We start from the raw sequence: 24,472 nt of genomic DNA, 5'->3' as shown, positions 1-24,472 counted from the left end.
TTAATTAATCACAATTTCAAATAAAAAATTTTGAACTCAAATTAAATCAGGGTCAGATATACAATTAATTTTCAAGTTCGAGTTTGGGGTAGGTTACAATTTTTTTAAGCTTAAGATCAGGGCATGGTGGTAGAGTATTGAGTTGGAATCGAGGCTGGCAAAAATTTGTCACACTAATCCCTATTGTCATCACAAAGTATAAAAATTTAAAATATTAAATAAAAAGAGTAAAAAGCAAAAAAAAAAATTCTTAAAGTTATTTTACGAGGAAGATCTTAATTTATTTTTCTGCCAATATATTAAAAGAAGTTTGATATATCTGAATAAATTTTCTGCTATTTAAGGACTTATCTGAATAAAGTGTATCAGGTTTAGGATTTTTTAATATATTAACTTCCTTAAAAGCATTGAATTTTCATCTAGAGTACATATTTTAATTTATTTTCCAAAGAATGGAATGCCAATAATAAAAATGTTCAATTTCATCCTCCAACCCTAAAAATAAACAGAAAAAAACTTTACTTATGCTTCACCACTATAGGACTCCTCACATAGTGACTACCATCAGACCAAAGCAACTCCCCGAAAACATAATCCTCAGATTTTGCGTTGCTCTTATTCAACACGAATTTTAATTCAAATTTCTTCACTTCACCGATCTTCTCGAACTTTAATGTCGATGGTTTAACCGAAACAGTAACTCCAGCTGGCGATCTAACACGTGCTTTATATGTTGACCTTGCTGAACCAACGTTCTTAACTGTCCTGCTAACCGTCATTGAGCCATTGAGTTGAGAAACCGAAATGGAAGGATAGTTTAAGTCCATTACACCATATGACTTCGGACATGCATACGGCTTGTCCGAAAATAGACTTAAAAGGCTTTGGTTGTAGCCACGGGCACACAAGAAGTTCAAGTAATCGTTAACTGTTAGGTCGTAAACAAGACCGGGATCCATTGCACGGTTCGGTCTAACATGTCCTGAGCCGTAAGCAAATGGGGTTGCTCTCTTGTTGCTCGAATCTAGCATTGGATTCCCAGTGTCATCTCTTATTCTTGCTGCGAAATGGTATTGGAGAAAAACAAGTTAGGACGACAAATCAGTTTGGAAGAAGATTTTTAAAAGAGTTTATATGTATATACCAGTGGTCATGATTGCGGATCTTATAGCTGCTGGACTCCAATCAGGATGTAGGCTCTTGAGGAGACCAACAATACCGGAAACATGAGGACATGACATTGAAGTTCCGGATTGTAAACAGAACGGCGTCCTACGTTTATCGGATTCATCTTCAGTCGGACCAACTAATTCAGTGAAAGCAGCAAGGACACTCACTCCTGGTGCAGTTATATCAGGCTGAGACAGATATTCGAACAAATTAGAAACATTATATACTAATCTGAAGGGTCAATGATTCAGCCATTGAAAACTTACCTTGAGGATCGATGGCTCGATTAAACTAGGTCCCCTAGAAGAGAAAGCAGCCATAACCGGCGCAGGCTTTAAACCAAATTTTGTCTCCACAGGAGTAATATATGCTGTGGGGTTCCTGGTAGAGTTGATATATGCAAACAAAGTATTACCGTCAGTGAAATTTATGTGTGTGGCAGGGAGCAAGTGAGGGTCTGCTATGACTTCATTTCCGCTTTTCCTGTCGTTTACAAGTATCATCCCGACTGCACCTGCAAGAAGAGCTTGTTTTCCCTTGCCTGTTCTCCCGCTGATTCCTCGAACACATACTAAAATTTTCCCTTTAGCTTTTTTGGGATCAATTGTTTCGGGCTGACATAGGATGCTGCAAAAGACACACATGTCCAAGTGAACCAATGCAACTCATTTATATTTTAATGATGTAGGATTATGAAAATCAAATGGAGAGTGACTCATACGCGTCTTCTGCTAATGCATCGGCTGCTTTGGCCTTGTCACCGCTGATCAACGGATAGAAAGTCCGGGATGACATTGCTACGGAAGACAAACTTGCTCCCTTGAGTTGCTTGTTGTTGCCTAGTTGGACATAACTTACGAACTCCCTATCGAGTGTGCTAGCACCAACAGTGAACATCCACGGTGACACATTTGATACAGTTCCTGGATCTGGTCCGGAATTTCCAGCTGATGAAACAACAGAAATGTCTTTCTTAACGGCATGAAAAGCTCCAATCGAGATCCCATCTTCAAAAAATTCAGATGGATTACCACCCAACGACACAGAAAGCACGTCAACACCATCACTTATTGCAGCATCAAAAGCAGCGATGATGTCTGCATCAAAACACTCATTGCCACCTACGAGAGGTGGCCAGCATACTTTGTAAGCTGCAACACGTGCTCTAGGGGATCCTCCTTTCGCAGTTCCATTAGCGTGACCAAATATACTAGCTCCGGGAACAAAGTTGCCACCGGCTGTTGAGAGGGTGTGTGAACCGTGTCCCTCGTGGTCTCGTACAGTCTTGAACGTGTTATTGAGTGCAACACCAATGAAAGCCAAATAACCTTTGTTGAAGAACTTCGCTCCAATCAACTTCCTATTGCAAACAACTCCACCAACATCACGGGAACACGATCCTCGCCACCTTGATGGGATGGGTCCATACCCTTCATCACTAAAACTCTTCGATTCCGGCCAAACACCTTCACCAAAAAAAACCATTACATTACAACAAAAAAAACATATCAAAAAAACATGCCAGCAAAACCAAATATATAACCTGCCTGTATCAAGGTTTCCAATAATTACATCGGCACCAAAATTCGATCTGTTCCAAAGTGAATCAACAGGGACCAAACCATCCCTCTCTAATCTGAGAAAATCCCATGAATGTGTTGTATGCAATTTTCGTCCTTTGTTCAAGAAAACCGACACGACATTAGGATGTTCTGTTTTTAATCATAGACCAAACATACATACATGCATCAGAAAAAACATACGCAGAGTTCAATGATGTATGCATACACAAATACATATGCATATATATATATATTACTTGCAATATCTGCAGCTTCCTTGTCGTCCAAGATAGCAGCAAAGCCATTGATGTTTCGAGTGTACGAGTAAAATATTTTCTCTCTAGCTAATTCAGTACTGCAAAACAAGAACTATATTGAAATTGAATTACAAAAATACATTAAATTAAAATTTACAGATTGTTTTTAACTATACCTTCCTACAGATGAAGCCAACAATTCATAGTGAGAATTCGTGGCGTACTCTAGATCGGCAGTTGTCGGATTTAGACCGTGAGTATGTCCTCCTAAGTACACTATATAAGACTGCAACAAGAACAACAACAAAAATAAATTTAAAAAAAAAGAATTTATACAAATTTAAAAATAAACCAAGAATTTGCATTGGGATATTAAAAGAGATGAAGATTTTTCCCACCTTTTTTATAGCAAAAGTAGGAGACTGCGACAAAGAGAAAACAACGAATGATAAAAGCAATGAAGAAAGAATTGTATGCATCATTGCTTTGGTCTTTGATATTATATGTTTTGGTTTGTTTATATATATATGTGTGTGTTGCTTGTGATGTGGTGCTAAATGCTCTTTGTGTGCATGGTTTTTTTTTTGGAAATAATTTGCTTGATTTCACCCATTGATGAAGGGTGGGAAATGGAAATTCTTCCATTTTGGAAGCCAATATTTTAGGGGAATTGATTTTATTTAAAGATTATAGTTTCCTAATTGGTTTTAAAATTAATTAGTATAATTTCATAATTTGTGTATCTCCAAATCAAATCTTTGAAACAATCTACAATGATTTAGGGAACTTTCCAATTTCGTCCTTGAAATTGATTCAAACAATATTAGCTTTCCAACGAATTTTGAATTCAAGTGAATCGAAATTTTGTAGCTTGAGTTACGATTGACTTATGGAGAAGCGTCCAAGGCTTTTATTTTTATTATATTATTAACATAAAGGATAAATTTCAAACCTAATCCCTCTACTTTTTTAGAATATATAAAAATGTTTAAATTGCAATTTCAAGTCTTTAATTTGATATTTAATCTTTATACTTTAACTTTCTACATAATTTGATATATCACCGTTTATATTGTCATAACTTTATATCTCACCGTTTAGATTAAGTGATATTATTATGATTATCTTTCCAACGGATTTTAATTTTGAATAAATACGTTCTCTTTCGCTCTCTTATTTTTCTTGTTATTTTACTCTTTTTATTATTTATTTCATAATATGTAATAAAAAAATCACTGCCTACAAAAAGATTAAATCTCGCACCACTAATTGCTTTCATTATTGTTTTTTAATCGAAAATCCATGTGGTTTTAGGCTATGATTTTATATTTTAATCTCGCACAACTTATTAACTTGGTGTTTTCTTCAATACAATATTAGTATATTTGTTTGTATGGTTAAATCACGTCCAATTGTAAACTGAAAGTTTACTTTAGTATTATTGAATCACGTGCATAATAAATTGCAAATTTACGAGTCCAAATATACTAATTAGTTAGCATGATTGATTATATCATCTCAATCAATAATGATACGGCAACATAAAAATTTACATAGAAATTTATTAAAGAACTTGAATATACTTAATTTTAAATATTTTTAATTGTTGCTTGTTCTCAAAGAATACGAGTTATTAAAAACATCACTAACAAAAGTTAAAATTGAATTTGTACCATTTTTTAAAGAACTATGAACCCGCTTATCCAACAAGTGGATGTTTTGATATGATTTTGATAGATGCATCTACAAGATAGTCACATTTGAGTTATGAATGTGCAACCTGTCGTTTTCGTGATTACTTGTTTAATAATTAAAGTAAGAACAAAAAAATTAAATTATGCAACTAGGACAATTATTGCTAATGTTTGTAAGTTCATTTCTCAAGCTTTCAATGATTATTATATGTTAAATTGTCGGTGGGTATAAATGTCGCAAATATGTTTATGTGTATAAAGTGATTCAGCAGAACTAATAATTAAATGCCTCTAGTTAGTAGTTAAATCGTATTTTTTATAACAAAAGCTTTTGTTTATACATGTATAAGGATATGATGTTTTATATGAATTGGAACTTGTATGCATCGTGCTAATAAATTTTAATAAATTCAATTAGAAAATTATTTGCAATTTTTAATAATTTATCAATTATTATTTTAAAAACATTAAAAATCGTTTACATTTTGATTACTTTATCGACAATTACTATTTTTTTATACATATATGTCCATCTCTATACCATTATTTATCAATTTATCGAGTTAATGCCACTTATTAACTGAGTTTCAATTCATTTGTGAAATTATAAAAAAAAACCTCTTTGTTTTTACAAATCAACAAAAAATACTTTGAAGATATATTTAAAAAATATATTTTGAAGATACTTTTGTTTTTTTATATATTTTATATAAAATCTAAAAAAAATACATACATATATATGTATATGATGAGATTTAAACCCAAAATATTATGATTTCCACATCTTCAACTTTATTATATTAGCTAAAGTTGTACTTAGTTTTTACCTCATTTATTTTTATAAATTTGTTATAAAAACATTTTCACGCAAATAACGAGGTGTATCATAATCTAGTTATTATTTAAAATTTTTTATTGAGTTTAATATAATAGATTAATTGAACACCAACTCGATTGAGAATTTATCAAATAATTAATTTTTAAAAATAAACATGATATATTAAAAAGGTTATATAGGTAATTTACTTAAAAAAACAATATAAAAATTTATTTATTATTTTCTTAACAAAATAACATAAATTATTTTTAATTATGATGTAATGATATTTTCATCTTTTATTTAATTTTATATGATTAAAGTGTTTAAATTTAAACAATTAAAAATCAAAATTTTAAAAAAATATTTAGAGTTTAATATTTTTAATTCAATGTATTTACCTATTTAAATTTTTTTATTTATAATTTAAATTAAATTTTATTTAATTTTGTACATATTATATAAATCTCATACATCATCATTGTATCACGTCAAACCATTTCATTAATAAGTAAAAAGGTAAAAAAATGAAAATTTATTAATGAATACTATTAAGTTTATTTGAATATAATTAAAATTGATTAATTTTTTTATGTTCTCATCTCGGGTTTTTTACTAAAATAGGACAAAAAATAAAAAATATCAAAATAATACAAAGTAAAAATTAAGTACTAAAATGGTATATTTGGGGTGGTGCCGCCTATGGGAGAGGCGTGACCACTCATGTCAAATAAAAAAATCTGTATAAAAATTTAAAAAAAAACAAAAAGCTAAAAAAAAAGTGACAAAAAAAAATCAAAAGCTGATAGATCGACGGGGTGCCAAAGACGGCACCGGTTGTGCCTCTGGCAGAGGCGGCACCTCGTTTGTTTTTTTTGAGTTGGGGACCTTCTTCTTCTCTTCTCTTTTTTTTTCTTTCTCATTCTTCTTCTTCTCCTTTCTGCTTCTTGCTTCTGCTGCTGAAACATGGGGATCTTATAATGGTCCCTAACACAAAACAACAAATGAGTTGCTGCATGAGCCGTCCCATCAAGGTGCCGCCTCTGCCAAAGGCATAACCGGTGCCGCCTCTGGCACCCCCTCGATCTGCTAGCTTTTGTTTTTTTTTTAGCTTTTTGTTTTTTTTTGTTTTTAAATTTTTAAATAGAATTTTGATTTGACATGGGTGATCACGCCTCTGTCATAGGCGGCACCACCCAAACGTACCATTTTGGTACATAATTTTTGCTTTGTATTATTTTATTTTATTGTCCTATTTTAGTAAAAAAATCCTCTCATCTCCTACAAGAAAAAAAATCTTCTTTAAAATCCTAAAAAAAATTATAATTTTATTATAGAGAAATAGGAAGTAGATAAGAAAATAATAGCTTTACAAGTTTTTCTTAGGATTTTAAAGAAGTTTTTTTTTTATTTTTTTTATGTAAGAAATGAAAAAACCATAAGTTTAATTAATTTTAATCTCATTGAAGTAAACTCAACAGTTTTAATTTACAAGTTTTCAAATGGTGTTTTATTTAATGATACAGTGATTTAGACCCGTTCTTGACATTTTGGGCCCTAGACAAAGCAATAAATTGAGTTCACTTTAGGAAAAATTACAAAATGTAATATAATAAAAACTGAAAATTTGTTGAGACCCTAAGAGATGAAGTATTTATGGTAAAAAAAAATGAAAGTACTAGACACTTAATTAATTTATTTTAGTTTGAATTATTTTTCATATTAAAAGCTAAAAGAATATTTTTTTGGACCCTTTTTAGTCTTTGGCCTTAGACGACTGCACTATCAAACAACCTTTAGGGCCGAGCCTGCAATGACTTAATGTGATTCATTAAGGTAGCGCTTGGTACTTTTTAATGTTATAATTTCAACAAGATTTTTTTTGCAACGTTTGGTAGACATTAGAAAGTATGAATTAAAATATTTGAAAAGTTGTATTATCACGATTGATTCACTATTTATTTTTTGAGAATGTAGTGATAATTCCCAAATTTACCTTTATTAAATACCAATAATATTCATGTATTTAATATATTATCATAAACTTTATTAGTAATAAAATTTCGAATTAAATCTTTATTAATAATATTTTAATTGAAAAAAATTATTTCATATTTTTTTACATGTATTTTTCATCATATCAATTCCTATCTAATAGTAGCCGATTGAATCTTGTTTCGATTTGTATGGGTATTGTTGCTAATGTAGGAAGATGTAGATTCGACAGTGTTGAAACTCATTATTTTCTCATTTATAAGTTGGGAAGAAATTATATGTAATTCTACGTATTATGGCACAAAAAAAACAAATATGACTAAACCTATAATAAAATTGTTAAAAAAATAGTCTATAATAAAATTATTAAAAAAATACTCTCTAATAGTAGGGCCCAACCTCCCTTAAAATAAAAATTCTTTTATCTAAGGTCTTTAAAATTTTTTAAATTCTAAATCAATAAAAATAAAATTATTCTTTAAGCCACTAAAAATATGAAAATTAATTTAATTATTTAAAAATTATAAAAATATAAATTACTAAAATAATAAATTATATTTTTACTATAAAAAATTATAATTTAATTTCCACCTCCAAATATATATATCTCGGGTTGGTTCTCGGGTTGGTTGGTTGATAGTATTTATTTTTCAGCTTCAATTATTGATATTTTTCTAATAAATATATTTTTAATATAAAGAAGAGCGGCAATGGAAGGATCTAGAAACCCTAATTAAGTTTCATATATTAACTCTCTTTAAGTGCAAGCTCAGAGCAGTGCCTCACTTTGATCTTTTTCTTCTCTCTTCAAATTCTAACCTCGAAAGCTTTCGAGATTCTCATTTTGCTAAGCGTATTTTAGATCGGGAGTTTAGAGGTTATTCATTAATGGCGGATACAGAGACATTTGCTTTCCAAGCTGAGATCAATCAGCTTCTTAGCTTGATCATCAACACTTTCTACAGCAACAAAGAGATCTTTCTTCGTGAGCTCATCAGCAACGCATCCGATGTAAGTTTCCTTTTTATGGTATTTTCCGTTTTTAAAAACTGAGAAATATTGAGTTTTTGTTTTTGTTTTTAATTTCCTTTTGAATGCTTTTTTAAATGAATCTGATATTTCGTGATTTGATGATGATGGATTTTTTTTGTTTGTTTATTCTTCATGATGGAAGCTATAGGTTTTGTTTAGGGTTATTCTGACGTTTAATACTGGATATCTGTTCATTGGTTATTCAATTTGATTTGCATATGGCTTTTATTACTCAGTAAAAAAAATTTAGATTTGACATTTGATGTATTTTTATCATTACGGATAAAAGTGAGTGATTTTGTATGCATAAAAGTTAGTCGAGAGTGAAAATTTTCTAATCTTTTATAAAAGCTTCATGTTGTTAGTTTCAAATTGTGCTCTTTATTGGTGTTTGTGAGTTGTAAAAAAGTGAGTGAAGATGATCTCGTGAATCTAATTTTGTTTAACATACTGCAAATTAAGGGGCCTTTAGGTATGATTAGTAATTAAAATAATGTTAAACCTGTTCCTGGTAGCTTGTTTAGTCAATACATGATACGCTATGTTCATTTGTTGTTCAAATGACTGATTTTTTAGACTTAAAAGTTGGTTTGAATTTGTGCTCTTTATTGGTATGGATGATTAGTGAATAAAAATGATCTCGTAAATCTAATGTGCATAAAATAATGCTAGTAGTTCTTATAATCTTATACTTGTTCGCTGTAGGCTTTGGATAAGATCAGATTTGAGAGCTTAACAGACAAGAGCAAGCTCGATGCTCAACCTGAGCTCTTCATCCACATTATTCCAGACAAGACTAACAACACACTGTCCATCATTGACAGTGGTGTTGGCATGACTAAGGCTGGTAAGTGTGTTCTTGTGTATTGGAGTATCAACTATTGTGCATTTAGTTGTGGAGTTTCATGTAAAATGGGAATCTAATGCATTTATATATTTTTGTTGTTTAGATTTGGTGAATAATCTTGGTACAATCGCAAGATCTGGTACTAAGGAGTTTATGGAAGCACTGGCTGCTGGTGCTGACGTTAGTATGATTGGTCAATTTGGTGTTGGTTTCTACTCAGCATACTTGGTTGCTGAGAAGGTTATTGTAACCACAAAGCATAATGATGATGAACAATATGTGTGGGAGTCCCAAGCTGGTGGTTCATTCACTGTTACCAGGGATACTTCCGGGGAGAACCTTGGTAGGGGTACAAAGATAACTCTGTTTTTGAAAGAGGATCAGCTTGAGTACCTTGAGGAGCGACGTTTGAAGGATTTGATTAAGAAGCATTCTGAATTTATTAGCTACCCGATTTCCCTTTGGATTGAGAAGACCACTGAGAAGGAGATTTCTGATGATGAAGATGAGGAGGATAAGAAGGACGAAGAAGGGAAAGTTGAGGATGTTGATGAGGAGAAAGAGAAGGAAGAAAAGAAAAAGAAGAAGATTAAGGAGGTGTCGCATGAGTGGTCTTTGGTGAACAAACAGAAGCCCATCTGGATGAGGAAGCCTGAGGAGATTACCAAAGAGGAATATGCTGCTTTCTACAAGAGCCTTACAAATGACTGGGAAGAGCATTTGGCTGTCAAGCACTTCTCAGTTGAGGGGCAACTTGAGTTCAAGGCTGTCCTCTTTGTCCCCAAGAGGGCTCCTTTTGATCTCTTTGACACAAGGAAGAAGCCCAACAACATTAAGCTCTATGTGAGACGTGTCTTTATCATGGACAACTGTGAGGAGTTGATTCCTGAATTCCTCAGCTTTGTTAAGGGTATTGTCGACTCAGAGGACCTTCCTTTGAACATCTCAAGAGAAATGTTGCAGCAAAACAAGATCTTGAAGGTTATCCGCAAGAACTTGGTAAAGAAGTGCATTGAGCTCTTCTCTGAAATAGCAGAGAACAAGGAAGATTACAACAAGTTTTATGAGGCATTCTCGAAGAACCTCAAGCTTGGTATCCATGAGGATTCTCAGAACAGGACTAAAATTGCCGAATTGCTCCGCTACCACTCCACCAAGAGTGGTGATGAGATGACCAGCTTGAAGGACTATGTCACCAGAATGAAGGAGGGTCAGAATGATATCTACTACATCACTGGGGAGAGTAAAAAGGCCGTTGAGAACTCTCCCTTCCTTGAGAAGCTGAAGAAGAAGGGTTATGAGGTCCTTTACATGGTTGATGCTATTGATGAGTATGCTGTGGGACAGCTCAAGGAATTTGAGGGCAAAAAGCTTGTGTCAGCTACCAAGGAAGGTCTTAAACTTGATGAGAGTGAGGATGAGAAGAAGAAGCAGGAAGCTTTGAAGGAAAAGTTTGAGGGTCTTTGCAAGGTCATCAAGGATGTGCTGGGTGACAAGGTTGAAAAGGTTGTGGTTTCTGATCGTGTGGTTGACTCACCTTGTTGTTTAGTGACTGGCGAGTATGGTTGGACTGCAAACATGGAGAGAATCATGAAGGCCCAGGCTTTGAGGGATAACAGCATGGCTGGTTACATGTCAAGCAAGAAGACGATGGAGATCAACCCGGAGAACCCCATCATGGAAGAGCTGAGAAAGAGAGCCGATGCAGACAAGAATGACAAATCTGTGAAGGACCTTGTTCTCCTTCTCTTCGAGACTGCTCTCCTCACCTCTGGCTTCAGCCTTGATGACCCTAACACCTTTGGCAATAGAATCCACAGGATGCTGAAACTCGGCTTGAGCATTGACGAGGATGCAGGTGAAGCTGAAGCTGATGCTGATATGCCCCTATTGGAGGATGCTGATGCTGAAGGCAGCAAGATGGAAGAAGTTGACTAAGCACCACTCTTCTTATTGGAACTTTTTACTAGTTTTTTTTAATTATTATTGAAGGTATCCTTAGGTTTAATATTTTGTTTGGTGCCTTTTTGGGAGGTTTTGTTAGTGATTATGGAGAAAGTTCTTAATGATAATTGCTGTTCTGTTTCTGGTATATTTATACATTTTTTATCGGTGCCTTATCTTTGGTGCTTGCTTAGAATGGTTGCTGTTGCCATTTGTTTTCTTTAAATGGTTTTTAGACATTGCTTCATCAGGTCTTTACTTGAATTAAAAATGTGTAAGTTGGAAATTAACTTCCACATGATCTGATGGTATACTGTGATGAACGCTTCCTTTTTTTTCTTTTTTTAATATTGAATGGTGCAAAGCCTTGTTCAGATATCCAGTATTGTATGCAGCAGCAGCAGTAGGTGTATTTTCTGTTGATTTCCACAAACAAAAATGTGAATAATGGAGGTCACGGCTGCAGGAACTTCTGCGAATCACCAAGTAGGAAATACCGTCGACAATGAGCCGTAGGTGCCGAGGAAATTAATCAAGCATGCAATGTAAGCACCGTCGACACGCATAGCCACGCCGACTCACAATTGTGTTAATCTTCCTTTTTCGGTTTGAATAGCCTTATCTCAACTCATTCAACACATCTAAATCCAATACCATTTTGATTTTGGATAAATCCAAAATAACAGTTTTAATACACAAAATTCAATGTACTAGACCTAAAGACAATAAACACAGGCTCAAGCCCAGACAAGTATAATGGTTTAATCAATGAGTAGGCTAATCAATCACCAAAAACGCATAAAAAGGTTTTAAGCTCATAATATAATAGGAACAGGTTTGAAATGCTTCATAAGGGACCTTCTTGTGCAAAGCTCAAAAGCTTTCACAATCAAGGACCGTGAAGAGTTAAAACGAAATAAGGTAGGAAGCTAATGACCTTGAATATGCGAAAAAAATGCCCAAGCACAACCAACTGAAATCGAGGTACCAACCCGAGCAGCTCTAGGCACAAAGCCTATAAATATGCATTTTCACCATGTTGATCAGGTACGCAAAACAATCTCTTCCTTAAACCCTGCATCCTTTGATCCTTCTTCCGTTATACTTTGTTGTCTTAAGCAGAGGGTGCTTGACTCTTGCACCCTTTGATTTTGTGTTACAGATCACCAATAGCGCACCTTCAACCTACCTTGACCAATATCACAAAAACGATGTCAAGAATTGATGTCGTTTCTGGGAATCCTTCATGGATTCTTCTGCTAAGCAACCTAGCCTGATCGCCACTGATCCAAACAACTTTGAACCTAGATCATAAACAACAAACACAAAAAAACAAATCCAATGGTTCATAAAAACAATATAAAAGTTCAGTCATCCTCGACAACAGAAGTAGTCGCTTGACTAATTATAACATTCTATTCAAAGCCTAGGGTAGCATCTAGAGTAGCTTCCTTCGTAGTCTCTCATTATTCTCAAGTGGAGCAGCAACAGTAGCACGAAGCTTCACTCTTTTTAAGAAGGGTTCTAACACGGAATGCAACAACTCATGAGGAAATCTAATGGCCCATACTTTAGCTGCATTTCCAGAAGCGTCCATTCGCGGTGGCATTGTCTGGTGTTGATTATCTGCTTGAGTAGATCTTCATTCTCTGCTGTCTCAACAGGTAGCTCCTTCATTACCCTCTTCAGCTCCTCAGACAATGCTTTGTCTCTCTCTCCAACAGTGCCAACTCTTTGTCCAAGGACGAAGCTAGAAAGCAGTATGAAATTTTAATTTTAAAAAATTTAAGAACTTAAATAATAATTTTATATTTTAAGGAGAGTCGGGCCTATGCCAGCCCCCTCTAGATTTGTCAGTGTCTTTATCCTTGCTCTTAATAACATAATGCAACACCCTAAAAATTTTAGTATTGAATTCATGTTGATATGAGATAAGTTTAGTGAAAAATTTTCAAACTATTCATATAATATTAGTAAAATAAAGGTTTAATTCACGATTTCACTTATAAAGTATTCTCATTTTTTTTATTTTGGTACCTAATTTTTTTCTAATTTGATATCTAAAATACACTCAAATCCCCAATTTTGTATATGTCTCCCTTATATTTTTTAGTTCATTTCCTGATAAATGATTAAAAAAATTCTTATAACTAATCACAAAAGCGCCATGTACATTTTTATGTAAAAATAAATATTTTCTTTTACTAAATGCATATACACATTAAAAATATAAAAAATGGAATTAAATATATTAAAATTATAAAAAAATAAAAAAAGAGAAAAGAGACATATAAATTATAATTTTTTATAAAATAAAATTAATAAAAAATAGGATAACTGAAAAGAAATTAGTTGAAATTAATAATATTACTACTAAAAGTGTAAAAAAATGTAAAAATTATTTTAAAAATTTTAAAAAAATTAAATTATTTTTTATGAAATTCTAAAATATATAATTATATAATTATAAAATTCTAAAAAAAATTTAAATACCTTTTTTTAATTTTTATATATTATTGTGACTTTAAAATTTTAAATTATATATTTTAAAATTTTTTTTAAAAATATTTCTAAGTTTTTAAAAAGTATATATTATATATGATTTTTTTTACATTCTTAATCAATATAATATATATAATAGTAAAAAAAATTAAAAAAAAAGGGACACATTGCATGTTCTAAATGAGCTATGTTGCCAGTCAATGTTGGTCAATATTGGTCAATGGTTAGTCAAAGTCAAAAGTATTTTTTCATATTATAATTTTTTATTTTTTATTTTTAAATTTAAATTTAATAATTTATTTTAAATAAAATTAATTGCCATGTGACATTTTTTCATTGGCCAAAGTTGCTTAACAGTTTTTTTTTTAATTTCTATTACAAATGGACCAAAAATAGAGGAAATTGATACCTTTGGTAACAAATTAGGGCAAAAAAATTTAGGTATCAAAATGGAAAAATAGGTATTCTTCAAGGGCTAATTTGTGAATTAAGCCTAAAATGAATTGTTTCAGAAAATTAAGATGAAATGATAAAATTTAGATTTTTAGTATTGTTATGCATCATGGACTTCTTTGAATTTTTAATTCCGAGACTAAATTGAATGCTTGATTGAACTAGTTCGTGCTAACAACCACTATTAGGCTTTGGATCCAACTGGACTTCTGAGCCAAAATTAGGGTGTTACACATAATGTAATTGGTCTCTTTTCGGGCGACTATCCTCATTCAAACACTTATTCTTTAAAACTTCCAATTCCCCCTCCAACAATTAAATTTTTTGCTCCAAGTTTTTTCTCTCATTCGTTATAAAAAAAACCAACACACAAGTAAGAAAATAAAAGGTAGACTAAAAATATATGAGTAGAGGGACATATGTCTTTGCCACTTGAGGGAAGGTGCGATTTCTATAACCTTCAAGCTCATTTACAGGCTAGTACCTTAAAGGCTATTCAAAGGGGTGGAGGCAACAACGTTCAGAGGAACATATTTCAACGAAGAAGTAGCTACAAGTGAAGATTCTTCAACTAAGGAAACAAGTTCAACACTTGACAATCTAGGGATGTTCTTGTCTAGTGTTTTCCTAAAGGGTTCTTCCAAAAACCTTCTACCCTTCTTTGCATAGATATTAAAAACCCAAGTTCAAATTGGTAATAGAGCCAAAAGTTGGTACGTTAAGTACACAACTTCTGCATGACATAACACCACTTACAATAGTGGAATTCATAGCCCAAATATGGTAAATGATATCCTTTCATCGGCATTACATGATAAATTGAAAAGTAACATTGCCACGAGTCATTTGTCCATGACAAATGATTTAATTACTATTTGTTAGTAATTAACATTTTTATTTAGGAAGATAGTAATGGTTACTATGAGAAGTTAGCTAAAATTTATATATCAGATATTGTCAGATTATACGATGTGCCATTGCCTATCATTTCAGACCGAGACTCAAGATTTACCTCCAGATTTTGGGGTAAGCTACATGAAGCCCTTAGTATGAAACTGAATTTCAGTATAGCGTCTCATCCTCAGACTGACGGACAATCAGAACAAATGACTCAACTCAAAGATATGTTACGATGTTGTGTGATTAAATCTGAAGGTAGCTGGAAAAGCTTCCTACCGTTAGCTAAGCTTACTTACAACAATAGTTATCATTCGAGCATTAAAATGACATCTTACGAGGTTTTATATGGTCATAAATGCAGAACTCCTCTATGCTGGTTAGAGTTGAGTGAAAGAAAGTTAACAGGAATTGATTTGATATAAGAAATAAAAGAAAATATCTAGATTAGTTGAGACTATTTGAAAGTTGATTTCGATAGAAAAAAGTTTTATATTACTTGAAAAGAAAAGACATTGAATTTTAGATTGGTGATAAAGTATTTTGAAAGTTTTGCATTTTGACAGAAAAGAAAAACTCAATCCGAGGTTTATTGGGTCGCATAATATTCTTGGAAAAATTGGACCTATAGCATATCAACTAGTTTTACCTCTGTAATTAGACAAGATTCATAACGTCTTCCACGTATCGATGTTATGAAGATATAGATCCTATCCATCCTATGTGTTATCTCCTGATGAAATATCCTGATTTGATGTTTAGTGAAGAATCGGTAAAGATTCTAGCTCGAGAAATAAAATATTTAAGAAACAAACATGTGGCACTAGTGAAAGTATTATGACATCATCACAGTACTTAAGAGGCTACGTGGAAGCCGGAAGAAACTATGTAACAACCCAATTTTTAGTAGTGCCAGAAACTATGATTTCACAACTCCATTTCCATAGTCTAAGTCCATAAATATTAATATTTAATACTTACAATGTTAATATAGAAATGTATAGTTAATTAGGGTACAAGGACTAAATTATAAAAATCTTATCACTATAGATTTTTAAATAGCTAAAAGATCAAAAAGGTAATTAAACCATTTTAATTACTTCAAATAGTGGTGGATGTATTTAAAACCCACTAACTTTAGTTGATTACACTTAAGGTTTAATTAATTAAGTTTTTATTAATTAATTATGATTAATCAAGTTAATTAAAGGTATATAAGCAAAAATTAAAAGAAAAACAAATCATTTTTTTTTCTGCACCGTCTTCTTCACCAAATTAAAAAGGAGAAATAGGGTTTCAAAAGCTTCAAAGTTTCAGCAACTATTAGGTATGCTCAATTAAGTTCTTTTCGTGTAATTTTTATGTTTTTGTGGTCATGAGAGCTTGATTTAGCTAGCCCATGTACCAATTTGTAAAATTGTTGAAGTTTTTTAAAGTTCCAATTGATGATTTCTTAAATAATTTGATGTTAAATTGATAAATTTTAAACTTAAATATGTAAAACAGACCAGATTGTAAAGTTTGATTGTTAATTTTGTCAAAAATGACTAAAATGTATAAATTGAATATTTGATATGAAATTTTTGTACTAATAGATAATAGAGGGTCTAGAAGGATGTGATTGAGAGCAGCTCTAAAATCGAAGCTCAAAATTGAAAGTTATTGTTATTTCGATTTTAGGGACTAAATTGAATAAAATTTAAAATTTTATGGGCATTCGAAAAGATAGAATTTAAACTAGTTCATACATATTATGAGATGATATAAAAAAATTTATATTGATTAATTGAATTAAATAATTATATAGATCGAAAATTGAACCAAACCAGAGAAATTGAGGAAAAGTAAAAATTGTCGATTAGTCCTCAAAGACTCGTTTATTTATTGTTTTTCCAGGTAAGTTCATATGAAAATTATTAAATTATTTTTTGAATTGTATTGTTTCAATTGCGTGTTTATATTTAAGTGAAATTGGTGAAATTAGCATATTTGAGTTCACATGGACTGAATTGAAAACTATGAAAATATTGGTTATTACAAATAGGTACGGAGTATCAATGTGAATGTTGAATGTTTATAGCACTTGTATGAAATATGTAAACTAGTACAAGTTTTGTTAATGATATGTAGATGAAAATAGTACCCTTGTGAACTTAGTAAAAGATTAAGATACGTATGACATGTCATTAGGATTATACACGTAATTGATCAGGGATTTACATGATGATACGAGATCTAGCATTTGTTACAGATTCTCAAGTTATATGTATCGTTTGTTTAGCTTGGACTGGTAACCTCGATACGATGCCAGCTTGTGTAAGCATTTTCGATAAAATGTCAGGTTGTGTGAGCAAAATATTCCCATGTATTTGAGTTCATTTTACTATAGTTCCTTCAGATGAAACTTTAACCTAATGGAAATGGAAATATTAAAATGGTTTGAGCATAGATTGGATTGCATATGCTTTCAAATTGAGTTGCAGTATATGATTACTTACTTAATGATCTTGGTATGTAAATTAACTAACCTATTTGGTTGTATATGTTTATGTGTATTAGTTGCATCAAAGTATGTTAAGGAAAGCCAATTAAATGCCAATGTGTTTAATAATCTAGCTTGTTGAATTGTTAAGGTAAGTAATGTAAATTTCATATGAACTTACTAGGCATTTTATATGCTTACCTCGTTGTTTTTCCTTTCCCTTGTAGATCAATACTTTGTGGAAAACATCAAGTCGGATTGCCTCAAAGCTCACACTATCCTTAATTTGATAGCTTTTTGATCATTTTGAGTTTTGGGATCATGACATGTTTATAGGGATTAGATGTTAAGTAAATGGTCACTATGTTGATCATTTGGTACGTTTGATATTTGTGGCAAATATTGAGTTGTTGAAAAATTGGTATGTACTAGATGATGTATGAAATAGCTAATGCTTAATGTGGTTTAATTGATGATTTTAAACTTGAACATGACATTTGATATGCTAAAAGTTAAACATGGAAGAAATGGTAAGTTGAATGAATAGATGTGCCAATATGCTAAAGTGTTTGAAATGAAAATGAAATGACATTGTTGGACTCAATTTTTACCCAGCCCAAACCACTAGAAACTAAGACCCAACAAGAGCAGACCTAAACCTAAGTACCCATTTACAAACATGGCCCAAACGGCCCAAAACACAAACAGATTGCAAAAAACTCTAGGAGCCATCATTTGCAATCGAGGCAGTCCCCAGGCACCGCACGGTCATGCGACTCTCCGCGTCGTGCACCACTCTACCTCCACGTTAGAGTCCACACCTAGCACGTACCTGCAAACAAGCAAAAGAGGTTGAAAAGTCGGCTATAAAAGCCAAATTGGATCAAGTGTAAAGGGATCTTTTTTTTCCCGATTTTTGGACATACACAATAGCAAAACGTACAAGAGTAATTGATATCAATAAAAAAATCAGATTGAAGGCCTAGAAGGTTGTTTTTTTATTCTTTTCCATTTCGCATTTCTTCCTTTTTTTTTATTTTTCTTGCTTTCTTTTCCTTGCAAACTGTTTTTACATCAAAATCGGGGAAGAAAAGCTTACCTGGCCTTACCCCGTGGTTCGGCGTCAGAGGTGGAGGCGCAGAAGCACCGATGACCCTCGTGAGCGGCATCTCAAAACAGAGACGAAACCCTAGCAGAGGGTGAGTCTAAAAAAGGGTTTTGAATTTTCTTGAAAATAATCTGCAAGGCTGTTGTTTTGGGGGGTTTCTTTTTTTTAGCTTTTACATACGGTTAAAACAGGGGCTCACATGTTTGACCCAAAATGGGAAATTTTCGCATTGAATCCCCCCCTTCGCGCTAGTGATCAATTGGGCCTTGCTTATGCTTTCTTGGATTCTTTAAATTCATCCCTAGAATTTGCGTGTCATTCCAGTTTAGTCCGCGTTTAGATGCAGTGTGTTGGGACTTGGGGAATTTGCATTTTTAGTTCTTGCTTGTTAGTGCTTATCTAGTTCAAGTCCTGGATTTTATTTTAATAATTCGATTTGTTTTAAACTATTCTCTGAATTTTGTTTTTGTTTCAATGGAGTTCTTTCTTAGTTTTTTTAAAATTCTTTTACTCTTTTTTTTATTTATCTATTTTAATATTTTACATTTTTAAAAAAATTATTTTATTTTGTAATTTGTTTATTTTAAATTTTTTTATATACAATTTATTTCTTCTAAAAATCTTATTTTACTACATATATATATTTAAAAAAAACACTATGATTCATTATTTTTATATTTTATACTCATTAAGTTTCTACTTTATGTGCATTATAAGTTGTTAACAAATATTTTTTATGATTATTGATTTTATACTATATAGATTTATACTGGTACTAATAGTTTATTTATACTGTCTGGTATGTATATTATTTGTTTTAAAATTTGGCCTGAGCATACGTTGCAATTTTTATGTACATTTTAATGTCACATTTTTACTAATTTTAGTTGTAAATTGTTTTGTACAACATTTATGTTAAATTTCAGCTCATAATATTTCTTTTGAAATTCATTTATATTAAATTTTATATTTATGCATTAATATTTATATATTACCTGTTTGCTTATTGTTGTTTTTATGCATTTTAATTTTTATATTTGTACCTTTGTACTATAGTCGATGAACGGTGAGCTATGATATTTATTGTTTGTTTCAAATTGTTTATTTAATTTTTTTTCTATTTTCAAATAAATCGTATAAATATGCTCCACCGCTTTTATAACCACTCGTGTTTCAAGAGAACCCTCTCAATATAAGGAAATATTTCGTATTTGGGGAGTTTGAGAGATCGTGCTCAATCGTGCTGGGTTTCTTTTTTTTCCTTCGAGTAAAATATGGAAATCCTTTTTTTTTGAAATTTCATCCACGTTTTCTTAAACTAAAACGAGGCAATATTTCGTATTTGGGGAGTTTTGAGAGATCGTGCTCAATCGTGCTGGGTTTCGTTTTTTTCATTCGACTACAATATGGAATATCCTTTTTTGAAATTTCATCCATGTTTTCTTAAACTAAAACAAGGCAATATTTCGTGTTTGGAAGTTCGAGAGATCGTGCCCAATCGTGTTGGGTTTCATTTTTTTCATTTGACTAAGATACGGAATATCCTTTTGACATTTCATCCATGTTTTCTTGAATTAAAATGAGGCAATGTTTCGTATTTGGAAATTCGATAAATCGTTCCCAATCGCGCTGGGTTTCGATTTATCGTTTGGGCCGAATAGCCAAATATCCTTTTTAAAAGTTTTAAGTGCATGTGTTTTGGAAATCCTGAGATGATCTTGTGTCGAGGGTTCAAAATATTGTATCCAATCGTGCTGGACGTAATATTTTATTCCTTCTAAGCGAGAGAATCTCAATATCCAATTCAAGTTATCCAAATGTTTTAAAGGAATTGTATTTTAAAATCTTTTTCAAATTTTCAACATTAGGATGTTAATTGATCAATACGGTACCAATTTTGGGCGTTGCGAGGGTGCTAATCCTTCCTCACGCGTAACTGACTCCTGAATCCGCTTTCTAGTTTTTCGTAGACCAAAAATGTTGTTTTAATAAACCAAAATGCTTTATCAAAATGATCGATCACAAGGTGACCCGATCACACCTAAACAAAAAGGATTGGTGGCGACTCCATTTTCGTTTTAAAGTCGACCTCTGTTTTTCAAAATAAAAATGGTTTCGACAGCTTGGCGACTCCGCTGGGAACATAAGAGAGTCAAGCCGTAAAATTGATCATTTTTCTGTCCTTTTATCAAAATTTAAAAATTTGGTTTTTAACATACGATTCTTTCATCGCATTTCGTGGGTTTTATGGTTCACCATTTTATTCATGTTTTGTACTTTGAGTTTTTATATCCCCTTGCATCATCTTGCATGACTGTTGTGGTCGTACCCTTTAAGTGGGAGTGAAAAACTATTTCCTTCGTGAGGTTTTCACCTCCATGCAGGATAGTGGATCGCTTTCGGGATACATCTGTACCTATGTTTTCGTGAGGTTTTTACCTCCGTGCAGCCATAGGGAAATGTATTCCCTTGAATTGAACTCGGCCCATATGAACATATAATGGGTGAGGACCGAGGAATCTGCTGGTTCAGGTACCCTTTTCTTTAGAACCAAACCACATATAACGAGCCTTAAGAGTCCACCCTAGGTAGAGTCATTCCAAACTTTAGCAATCACCCAAACTAGTGTTTGATTATTTCTTTCCATTTACTTTGACTTTTATATTTGGTATACGATATTGACTTGTTGTGTTTTATTTTGGCCATAATTGCATGTCATTTCATTCATAAGAGGCGTTGATTCACGTTTGATTACTAATTTAGGGAGCTTGTTATGGAGAACGAATTTCTTGATAAAGTAGAAGATAATGCGGTTGTCCGTATATGGTCTAAGAAAACATAATTAAAGAAGGGAGACAGTCTTGCCGAGGGGTATACATCAGAATTATGTGATTACACCCGCATCAGTGTGACGCAAAATGATCTCTGGGAATTAAAGGAGATATGAGACCAGTGGGATGAAGAAACCAAGAGGTTGTTCTATGGTAGTTATGGGGATTTACCCTACTTACTTGACATCAAGGTAGACGAACACTTATGCTGGGCTCTCGTTCAGTATTAGAATCCTGCCTACAGTTGTTTTACCTTTGGGAGGGTAAATAAGGTACCTACTGTAGAATAATATACAGCTCTACTTCATTGTCCGAAGGTTCAGGTCGATAGAGTTTATTCTAGGGATGCTAATGCCTCACATTTTGTAAAGAAATTGATGAATGATACAGGGATGAGTGAGCAGTGGATTGCAACAAGGGTCAAGAAAAAGGGGGAATGTAAGTGCATCCCATAGAGGAGTTTGATGGAGTTGATTCTAGTGCATCCTGATGCAAAGAGGAGAGTTGATGTTTTTTCTTTGAGCATCTATGGTTTAATGATTTTCCCGAGGGCATTAGGGCATGTAGATGAGGCAGTCTCGGATCTTTTTGACCGATTAGGCAAAGGAGTCACACCTGTTCCGGCAATCTTGGCTGAGACATTTAGATCTTTGAATGCATGCAGGAGAGTTGGAGAAGGCAGATTTATAGGGTGCGCTCAGTTATTGTTAGCTTGGTTTTATAGCCATTTCTGGAAAGTGGATAAAGTTTCCTAATCGGGTTTTCTTTGAAAGTTATTCCCCGTTAAGGGAGATAGCGATTACGCCTAGGAGAGATGACATATCAGAGGAGAATTGGATCGCACTCTTCCAAAATCTCCAAGAGGAGGATGTTGAGTGGAGAGCTCATTGGTTGGTTCCCGATGAGATCTTCTATTGGTGTGGGAGTTTTGATTGGGTACCTCTATCTGGAATTTGGAGAGCTGTTGGATATGCTCCCTTACTCACACAGAGGCAATACAGATTGAGACAGTTCATACCGGCAACGCATGGGCTAGTTCAATTTGAATTCACGTATGTAGGAGTTAACTGCAAGAAAAAGATTAAAAAGATTTTTAGCGCTTGGAGCCAGACTCGTCGAATGAAAAGAGTTGTTGTAGGTCCAATGATGACCTTCGAATAAGACAGTTGCCGGGGTAGAAGAGTTAATGATAATATCCCCAGACCAGGGCAAGAAAGCACTCGACGGATGCAAGAATACCTACAAGTAGTCTCCTCTGAGTTAGAAATCATAAAACAGGATTTTAAAAAGAGGAATTTGGAGTTAGGGAAAAAGATAGAATAATTAGAGGAGGAAAAGATGTATTTGAGGTTAGATGTCGATGTTCAGAGACTCGAGGCCGATAAGTTAAGAAAGGGAAAAGGAAGGCCAAAAAGGACTTAGACGGTTTGAAGACTGACTACAAAAAGCTGCATATGTCAATGAGAACAGGTGGATTGAGAAAGACATCAGAGCAGTGGCAGCAAGAAATTCAAGTTGAAAAAGCTAGAGCTGATAAATGGGAGAAGAGGTTCCATGATGCTCGGGCACGTGAAAGCGCATTAAAGAAGAGTTTGGCTGAGGGCCAAGATGAGAAACAGATGTTAACGGCTTGGGTAGCAGAGTTAGAAAGGGCGCTGCATCAAAATCGTGGTCGTAAATTTGACATTGAGCTAGGGGCAAGCCTGAGTAGGATTAAGGATTTAGAAGGAATGGTAGAATAACTCGAGTTTGCATTACAGAACTGTGAATTTCGAATTGAATTCCTTGAGACAAATAATGAACAGTGGAAGGAACAATTCTGTCGATCGCAAGACCAAGTCAATGATAGAGATTATATCATGGGTGAAGCCGTGGCTCAGATCCGAGAAGTGGTCTATCATTTACAGACCTTAGCAGTTCAAGCTGATGTATTAAGTGTGAAGTATGAGTTAGTGTCAGACCGGGGTCTTGAGCTGGCTAGTCTCCTTAAGAGAATTAAAACTTTAAGCATTAAGGCCAAACCGTATATGTGATCTATTTTATATAAAGTTTTTTATCTTCTAATAAAGTTTTCTAATTGAAATTGAATCAGAATCGACACCTCTTTAGTCTTGCATACATCTCATGCATTTGCATTTCTTTACATCATGTGTATTAAAATTCACAAAAGGAACCCTGATTAAAAGTAATCGTATTATAGTTACCCTGGAACATCAGTACTACACGCGCAAAAAAACTAAAGCTATGGATTAAAGGCTGGAAAATTGGAACAAATGCAGAGAGAAATGCAGGAGCGACTGCAAGCGCAGATGCAATAGCAACTGGCTAAGATTCAGCAGGATATGAAAGATCGGATGCAAGAATCACAGAAGGACATGATGAATCAGCTAACTCAGTTGTTGCTCAGAGGGTCAGGTAAAGGGAAGAGCCCTATAGTCAACCCAGATGGGGATAGCGAGATCCTTACTTACCCTCCAGGTTTCACTCCAGTGACTACCCCAATACCACCTCAAAGGGTGTCTGTCAATGTCAAGCCCCAGTATCAGGCCGGTATTTCGGTACCAATGAATTTCCTGACGGGTTCATGTTCTAAACCCGAGGATGATGGGGTAAATCTTTCGGTCCTCGACTTTGATGAGATGGCAGAGGTAGGGAAGACAAAAGGAGAACTCCCAGAGCAACTGGATGTCCGATACAAATGGCTGGAGGAGAAATTCAAGGCGCTAGAAAGCGCAGATTATCAATGTGGTATGGATGCTAAAGAGTTGAGTTTGGTTCCAGACCTAGTGCTCCCTCCGAAGTTCAAAATGCCGGAGTTTGAACAATACAACGGAACCAGTTGCCTTCATATCACGATGTTTTGTCGGAGGATGACTGGTCA

The 24,472-nt window shown here is 33.4% G+C and overlaps 2 protein-coding genes and 1 long non-coding RNA gene across 4 annotated transcripts; 1 reads left to right on the top strand and 2 right to left on the bottom strand.

The window, feature by feature from the left end:
• Positions 1–316: 316 nt before the first annotated feature.
• LOC107926183 (subtilisin-like protease SBT5.4) lies at positions 317–3,472 on the bottom strand. 2 transcript variants are annotated; one of them, XM_016856977.2, is made up of 8 exons: positions 3,388–3,472; positions 3,166–3,275; positions 2,990–3,087; positions 2,718–2,882; positions 1,892–2,636; positions 1,437–1,797; positions 1,145–1,358; positions 317–1,060 (listed from the first exon to the last, which is right to left on the bottom strand). In XM_016856977.2, exons 1-8 carry the CDS (start codon positions 3,469–3,471, stop codon positions 519–521), a joined length of 2,319 nt encoding a protein of 772 aa, XP_016712466.1. In that variant the 5' UTR covers position 3,472; the 3' UTR covers positions 317–518. The 2 variants fall into 2 exon arrangements, with proteins under 2 accessions (XP_016712466.1, XP_040931555.1); XM_041075621.1 differs by having other exon boundaries at positions 2,718–2,846.
• Positions 3,473–8,126: 4,654 nt separating this feature from the next.
• On the top strand, positions 8,127–11,466 carry LOC107926182 (heat shock cognate protein 80). The gene is made up of 3 exons (XM_016856976.2): positions 8,127–8,506; positions 9,233–9,374; positions 9,478–11,466. The coding sequence occupies exons 1-3, from the start codon at positions 8,384–8,386 to the stop codon at positions 11,310–11,312; spliced, it is 2,100 nt and encodes a 699-aa protein (XP_016712465.2). The 5' UTR covers positions 8,127–8,383; the 3' UTR covers positions 11,313–11,466.
• Positions 11,467–18,171: 6,705 nt separating this feature from the next.
• On the bottom strand, positions 18,172–19,254 carry LOC107926194 (uncharacterized). The gene is made up of 2 exons (XR_001692164.2): positions 18,752–19,254; positions 18,172–18,484 (listed from the first exon to the last, which is right to left on the bottom strand). It is a non-coding gene; the product is annotated as an uncharacterized lncRNA (long non-coding RNA).
• Between the last annotated feature and the right edge of the window lie 5,218 nt (positions 19,255–24,472).

Source organism: Gossypium hirsutum, chromosome A08 (genome assembly GCF_007990345.1).
Source record: "Gossypium hirsutum isolate 1008001.06 chromosome A08, Gossypium_hirsutum_v2.1, whole genome shotgun sequence".
Classification (NCBI taxonomy): domain Eukaryota; kingdom Viridiplantae; phylum Streptophyta; class Magnoliopsida; order Malvales; family Malvaceae; genus Gossypium; species Gossypium hirsutum.
The sequence above is the reverse complement of the archived record's forward strand: the minus strand, read 5'-3'. Positions and strand labels throughout refer to the sequence as shown.

Excerpts from the sequence above, each read along its gene's own strand:
- LOC107926182 (XM_016856976.2), top strand. The coding sequence starts at position 8,384 with ATGGCGGATACAGAGACATTTGCTTTCCAAGCTGAGATCAATCAGCTT. Across the intron at positions 8,507-9,232 it reads TCATCAGCAACGCATCCGAT|GCTTTGGATAAGATCAGATT; the intron begins GTAAGTTTCCTT and ends TGTTCGCTGTAG. Across the intron at positions 9,375-9,477 it reads TGTTGGCATGACTAAGGCTG|ATTTGGTGAATAATCTTGGT; the intron begins GTAAGTGTGTTC and ends TTTGTTGTTTAG.
- LOC107926183 (XM_016856977.2), bottom strand. The coding sequence starts at position 3,471 with ATGATGCATACAATTCTTTCTTCATTGCTTTTATCATTCGTTGTTTTC. Across the intron at positions 2,883-2,989 it reads GGAAGCTGCAGATATTGCAA|AACATCCTAATGTCGTGTCG; the intron begins GTAATATATATA and ends GATTAAAAACAG. Across the intron at positions 1,359-1,436 it reads TCGAGCCATCGATCCTCAAG|CCTGATATAACTGCACCAGG; the intron begins GTAAGTTTTCAA and ends TATCTGTCTCAG.